General features: G+C 41.9%; 1 protein-coding gene across 2 annotated transcripts in view; it reads right to left on the reverse strand.

The window, feature by feature from the left end:
• Positions 1–6,954, reverse strand: part of LOC144499135 (V-type proton ATPase 116 kDa subunit a 4-like) — a 70,793-nt gene extending 63,839 nt beyond the window's left edge. For both annotated transcript variants that reach the window (XM_078221214.1, XM_078221215.1), the window contains exons 1-2: positions 6,838–6,954; positions 4,259–4,337 (exon numbers count right to left, since the gene is read on the reverse strand). In XM_078221214.1, coding sequence (XP_078077340.1) covers positions 4,259–4,337; positions 6,838–6,954 — 196 coding nt within the window. The remainder of the gene's footprint in view (positions 1–4,258; positions 4,338–6,837) is intronic.
• Between the last annotated feature and the right edge of the window lie 678 nt (positions 6,955–7,632).

Here is a 7,632-nt window from a genome sequence, read left to right on the forward strand (position 1 = left end):
GGAAACAAGCAGAAGATTGCAGAGGCATTAACCATAATTTTTAAATCCTCTTAAGATGCAAGGGTAGTGCCAAAGGACTGGAGAATTGCAAATATTAAATCCTTGTTTATCCTTGCACTGTTTTTTCAACAACAACAGGCCAGTCAGCTTAACCTCGCTGGTGGGAAAGCTTTTAGAAATGATCATCTTGGGCAAAAATAACCATTACATCAATAAATGTGGTTTATTTAAGGAAAGCCAGCACAGATTTATTAAAGGTAAATCATGTTTAACTAACTTTACTGAGTTTTTGGTTGAAGCAATAGGAGTTTGAGAAGGTTATGCTGCTGATAATGTACATGGACTTCCACAAGACATATGATAAAGTACCAAGTCACAGGCTTGCCAGCAAAGTTGAAGTCTATGGAATCAAAGGGACAATAGCAGATTGGATATAAAGTTGCTGAAGGACAGGAAACCGAGTAGCAGCAATGAAAATGACCACTTTTCAGACTGGAGGAGCGTATGCAGTGGGATTTCCATGGGGCAATACAGTATGAAGACCACTACCTTTCCTAACAACCTAGCCTTGAATGCACAGGGCACAATTTCAAAATTTGGAGATGACACAAAATTTGGAACTTTTGTGAACTGTGAGGGGAGTGATAAAAGTCAAGAGGACATAGACAGGATGAATGGATGGACATGTGACTAATTAAATTTAATATAGAGAAGTACAATGTGACACATTTTGATAGGAAGAATGAGAGGTGATTTAAAATAAAGGGTGAAATTTGGAAACTGGAATATTGTGTACAATTCTGGGCACTGCACTTTAGAAAGGACATGAAGACTTTAGAGAGGATGAGGACAAGATGCAAGATTAACTGCAAAAAACCTAAAGGTAACTTGGAGTTTCTTGCACAGAAAATTTAGGATCTTGAATGTACTACTTGAGTATGTGGTGGAGGCAGATTTAATTATGGCTTTCACAGGAGAATTGGATAATCACATGATGAGAAAATAAATTGCATGGTTACAGGGAAAGGATAGGGTTTGAGACTATAATTTGCTCTTGCAGAGAACTGGCACAGATATGGTAGGCTGAATAGTCTCCTTCTGTGCTCTAACTATTCTATGATTCTAAATGCAAAAACACTATTTTCTGTCACTACAAATTTAATCGCATGCCTCCATTCAACTGTGGATTGCTGCATTTTTTCCTCACTGTAATATACTTGATTCTCGCTTTGCCCATCTCCTGTTTCAATCTATCCCGAGGTTCAGTTTTCCATGGTTTTCTTACATCCAATCATACTGGGACAGCTTATTTTGGGTTACAAGATATCTCATATTCACATCAAATGTCAAAACATTACAAAGTACTTCTCAGAGAATTTGTTGTGAAGTCCAGTGATGGTTGACGAATGTAACAGCCATTCTGGAACAGTGTACCATCAGCTGTGAGATTAATCTGCTTCTTAATGGCTCTGGTCTCAAACATACAACAGGCAACATGGAACAGGTCATTTGGCTCAACTGGTCTATGCTAAATGTATGCTGCACATCTGGGTAAAGAGGATTTCCCTGAATTGCTTATTGGATTTAAAGGCGAGTGTCTTACATTTATGGCCACTAGCCTCAGACTTCCCGCAAGTGGTATCAGCCCTATCAAGCCCCATTAAAACCTCAGTTAGTTCATCCATCAGTCTCTCTTTTAGAGACAAAAACCCGGTCTGTTCTATCTTTACTCACTCTTATTCTGGTGTCATTCTTGTAAATCTTTTTTCATCTTCTTTGCAAGTGCCTCTATATTAATTTCTGTAACATGTGAACTAGTACTGTACTGTTTTATAACCTCTCTGCTCATCTATTCTATTCCTCCAGAATGAACTCCAGTGCCTTGTTTGCATTTCTATTGCCTTATTAATTTGTATTTAATGAAGTGTGTACTCTAGATCTCTTTGCTAGCTCTTATTGTGCATGGAGGTCTCTTTATATTCCTTACCAAAATACACCACCCCACATTTATTTAGATTGAAATTAATTCACTGTTTACACATCCATTTTGGAAAAGTGTTGTTTTGTCAGTTTTCCTCTATTTAATGCACTTCTAAATTTGGTGTCATTTGCAAATTTTAAAATGGTTTTTCTGATTCCCGAGTGGTGAACAACAATGGTGTCCACACCAATCCCTGTGGAGCACCACTTGTCACTTTCGGACAGTCTGAATAACTATCTCTAAGTCAATCTTCAATTTTGCAACCAGCTTGCTAATCATTCTGCTACTTATCCTGACTCCACAAACTTTGACGTTAGTCACGAATCTACTAAACAGTACCTTATTGAAGGCCTTTTGAAAATCCAAATCTTTTATATCTACTGTATTACTCCTGTCTATTCTTTATTCCCTCAAAGAATTCTACAAAGTTTGTCAAGCATGAGCTTCCCTTTTGAAACCAATGTTGACTTTTCCATATATATTTTAGTATCTGGATGTGTTTCTATTACGTCCAAGTAAAGATTGTCTTTCCTACCACCAACTTTAAGATCACTGGTCTTTAGTTTCTGGACTTGTTTAATCTCTCTTTTTAAATAGAAACATAGAAAACTACAGCACAAAACAGGCCCTTCGGCCCCACAAGTTGTGCCGAACATATCCACCATACCTTTTAGGCCTACCTATAACCCTCCATCCTATTAAGTCCCATGTACTCATCCAGGAGTCTCTTAAAAGACCCTATCAAGTTTGCCTCCACCACCACTGACGGCAGCCGATTCCACTCGCCCACCACCCTGTGTGTGAAAAACCTCCCCCTAACATCTCCCCTGTACCTACCCCCCAGCACCTTAAACCTGTGTCCTCTCGTAGCAGCCATTTCCATCCTGGGAAAAAGCCTCTGAGAGTCCACCCGATCTATGCCTCTCAACATCTTATACACCTCTATTAGGTCTCCTCTCATCCTTCGTCTCTCCAAGGAGAAAAGACCGAGCTCCCTCAGCCTATCCTCATAAGGCATGCCACTCAATCCAGGCAACATCCTTGTAAATCTCCTCTGCACCCTTTCAATCTTTTCCACATCCACAATATAGGAATAAAATTAGGTTAAAGGAAAAATGTCAGTCAGGGCACTTGGAGATCTCACTGTTTTTCAGTTTACATCAGTAGGTTTTAATGTTTAAGATCTCATTGGAAGGACAGTACTTCCCACAAAAAGGAACTCCAGTCCTAGGTTGTGTTTTTGGATACTTGGTAGGATTCTGAGCAGAATTTACTCTCAGTGACTGGGGTCCCATGTCATCTCTATTGTGGAAGACCCAGAGAAATCAACTGCTCATCAGGCACTTAACTGGTCTTGTTGGGCCCTCCCCAGGGGTTGGAAATTGTGTACACCAAAGGCTGCTGGTCTGTCAGAGGTCAAAAACTCTCCACTGCCGGTAGTGACACTGGGAGTGGCAAATGCTGCCAGTAAAGCAAACAGGGAGAGGTCTCGGCTCACCAAGGGACCCAGGCCCCAACAGGCCGCAGTTGAAATAAGGTAGGATGGGTTCTCAATTAGCATCCAGACAAGAAGGCCAACCTGTCCCAGACTTAATGAAGTGGAAGCAGTGGGTTACCCACCTCGCACCACCCCAAAAACCACTAAAAGCGTTCTGATTCCAAAAGAACAGTACAGCACAGGAACAGGCCCTTTGGCCCACCAAGCATGCGCCGACATATGACGCCTTTCTAAATTAAAGACCTTTTGCCTTTATATTCCTGCCTGTTCATGTATCTGTCAAGATGCCTCAAACATTGCTATTGCGTCTGCTTCTGCCACCTACTCTGGCATTGCATTCCAGGCACTTATCACCCTCTGCGTAAAAAAACTTGCCTTTCACATCTCCTTTAAACTTTCCCACTTTTACCTTAAACCTATGTCCCCTAGTAAGTGATATTTCTACCCTGGGAAAAAGACTCCGACTATCTTTTCTATCCACACCTCTTAATTTTGTAAACCTCAAGTGAAATTGAGGCAAACTAAGACAAGTCAACTCAAAGGCTGAAATCTATGGAGATGCCTTTCAGTGATAACTATCTGCAATGCTGAGAAAGAATATGTAAATCAGTGTGAAAATGTTCACAAATCTGCAAGTTGGATTTGTCATTATTTTGCATGGTGCTGTCTACCTTTCATCACAAACAGAGATTTAGGAAATTTTTGTTTACAGGATCTTCTCTCTATTGTGTTAACTATTTGTACACACAAAAAACTCTATCGATCATTTGCACACTTACGAAGGATTCTCTCCATCACTTCACAACGTCTAATTTCATTCACAAATTTCCGCTGGAATGAATTGACACTTGCATTCAGCTGTGAAAAAAGACATACAAAAGTATCACTTTCCACTATCACTTCTTGTAAACATGGGAAGTTCTTAACTCCACCACCCTGGTGTGCAGTGCTCATGAAGCTGGTGTTCCAAGCACACACTATGACCCCATGACACTATTCTAATTATCTTTTAAAAATTCATTCATGGGATGTGGGTATCACTGGCTGGGACAGCATTTATTGCCCATTCCTAATTGCCATTGAACTGAATGGCTTGCTGGGTCATTTCAAAGGGCATTTAAGAGTCAACCACATTACTGTGTGTCTGGGGTCATACATTGGCCAGACTAGGCAAGGACGGCTGATTTCCTTCCCTAAAGGACATTAACGAGCCAGATGGGTTTTTACGACAATCAACAATGGCTCCATGGTCATCATTAAACTTTTAAATCCAGACTTTTATTGGATTCAAATTTCACCATCTGCCATGGTGGGATTTGAACCCAGGTCCTCTCAGTATTACACTGGGTCTCTGGATGACTAATCCAGCAACAATACCACTATGTCACTGCCCCCCCCCAATGGTCCGTAATCATAAATTGACCTTCCATATTCTCCTATTTTTACTCTCACTCGAGGGCGGCACTGGGAGTAATTCAGAGACTTTTTGAAGTCTTACTTTGTAACTTCCTCCCTCGCTCCTTTCAACTTTAACCACAGGACTGTTTCCTTTATATGTCATTGGTTCTTTCGTGGCTCCTCAGCTTCTGTGCCTTATCCTTCAGCAGAAAATTGTGCCGCCTCTCTGATTTCCCTTGTCCTGGCACCTTGATGCTTCCCTCGAGATTGTTGTTGTTCAGTTTGCTTCATATTTCCCCCAATGTTTTTGGTATCAGAAACAGCACTGCAAAAATGATGGTAAGGGAAGAGATATACAGGAGTACGAGTGAACTTCAGGTCAGATCCATCTGCACATGAAGCTGCAGCCAACTACATAAACCAAGGTTGGTTCGATGTTGGGGCTGGGTTTAAATTTCACTGTATATGGCTCTTGTCCCATCTTTACAGACAAAACAAGCTAACCCCTGTTTGAATAATGCCCCGTTTAGTGTTTTTTGTTTCTGCTTGTGCCTGGTTTGGTTTCTCCACAGTACGACAGCCTTTGGCAAATGAGATTTGCTGAGCCCTCCCAATCTTTGACAAGAGTTGCATTTGTTGTTTCTGGGAGAAAGGCCCAAACTTTTCTTTTTGGTGATGACATATAATGTAATTTGCGACACAGTAATCTTTTTTCATTCAATTAACATCTTTCCTGGAGCATTTCTGCCTTTCCTTGTGAAAGGCTCTGACTCTTGCAGGGGTACCATTAAGTTCTCACCAACATCTCTCCCAGTTTTTCATTAAGAAGTTGAGTGATTTGTTCTTGTGGGGTCAGTGTGCGCACAGCAGGTTATTAGACATAATGTGCTCTTTCCAGAAGATGCCAACAAACTGGATTGTCATCCCTGGTTCAAATCCCACCATGGCAGATGGTGAAATGTGAATTTAATAAAAAATCTGAAATCAAAAGTCCAATGATGCCATTATCAATTGTTCTAAAATGCCCATCTGGTTCAATAATGCTCTTTAGGGAAGGAAAACTATCATTCTTACCTGGCCTGGCCTACATGTGACTCCAGACCCACAGCAATGTGGTTGACTCTTAATTGCCCTCAAGGATGGGCAATAAATGCTGGTCTAGCCAGCAACTCTCTCATCCCATGAACAAATAAAAAGTGTGCAGGAAAGACTCCAGATTCTTGGAATAATGGGAGCAGCTTTGTGACAGGAAGAATGGGTTTAAGATGAATATGTTGTGTTTGCACAGAATTCAGGCTAATGTAAAATCATAGAATCCCTAGAGTGCAGAAGGAGGCCATTTGGCCCATCGAGTCTGTACCAACAACAATCCCACCCAGGCCCTATCCCCATAACCCCATACATTTAGCCTGCTAGTCCCCCTGACCCCAAGGGGCAATTTAGCATGGCCAATCCACCTAACCCGCACATCTTTGGAGTGTGGGAGGAAACTGGAGCACCCGGAGGAAACCCAAGCAGACACAAGGAGAATGTGCAAAGTCCACACAGACAGTCACCCAAGTCCAGAATTGAACCCATGTCCCTGGTGCTGTGAAGCAGCAGTATTAATCACTATGCAACCTCATTCTTCCAGGCAGGATAACTAGTGCTTTGGGAGAAGATTTAAAATTAGCACATGAATGCTGACGGTACCTTCCAACCCCATGACCTACATCAGTTAGAAGGGCATTTGCTTGGGAATTACCTCCACATACCCATTCTGACTTGAACACAAAAGAGTGTTCCTTTATCGTCCTTTGTAAGTATCTTGGAACTCCCTCTCTAATAGCACATGGACTGCCGCAGTTTAAAAAGGTAACTCACCACCAGCACCTTTAAGGGTAAAGAAGGATGGGCAATAAATGCTGGCCTCGTTCATATTTAGAAATACATTTTGAAAAGTCTGCCAACTTTTACTTACATCTCGAAACTGCATAAAACCAAGCTCTCCCAGCTCAGAGATGCAGCAATAGGCAGCCTCAACCTGCAGAAAAAGCTGTGTCAGGCACATCTCCTCACTTCGAAACAATGACGCCATCCTTCTACCGTTTCACTGAGGAAGAAGATTGAAAGAATTAAGTGAATAATACAAATTAGAAGAATGCCTGCATTTAGGATACTGGAAAATGGGGGCTTGCAGGGAACAATGCCACTGGAGAATGAGGGCTCCAGGGGAGACAGACACCAGATAACAGGGGGGGAGGGGGGTGGAACGCAGAAGATTCAAAACGTGGTCGGGATAGACTGGAGACTCAAAGGGAGAGGGTGACTGGAGAGTGCAGCTCAGGGGAGGACAACTAGAGAACAGGGGCACAGGAGAGAGGGGGACTGACAGGAGTAGTTGCACGGAACCAGAGCCAGGAACAAGATACCAAGGTAATAAATGGAAACAGCACTAAGAGAGACGTTGCCAGTAAAAAGGTTAGTGCAAACTCAGGACTTTACCTTCCTACTCTGGTTAGGAACTGAAAAGTTGTTCTTACTGATGGGAGAATGGGTAACGATGGGACAAAAACCAGAGTGGTGGGAGAGGGATAAAGAGGAGAAAGCTTGTTGAACCGAGTATAATTAGACCATGAGATACCTCACCAGAGGTGACTGTTGAGATAGAGATTAATCCTAAATTGCAAAATGAGTGGAATAAATATTTGAAAAGGAGAAATATAAAAAGATAGGAGAGAACACCAGTACCAGATTAGCATTCATCTTCTTGTGG

Source organism: Mustelus asterias, chromosome 9 (assembly GCF_964213995.1).
Source record: "Mustelus asterias chromosome 9, sMusAst1.hap1.1, whole genome shotgun sequence".
NCBI classification, from domain to species: domain Eukaryota; kingdom Metazoa; phylum Chordata; class Chondrichthyes; order Carcharhiniformes; family Triakidae; genus Mustelus; species Mustelus asterias.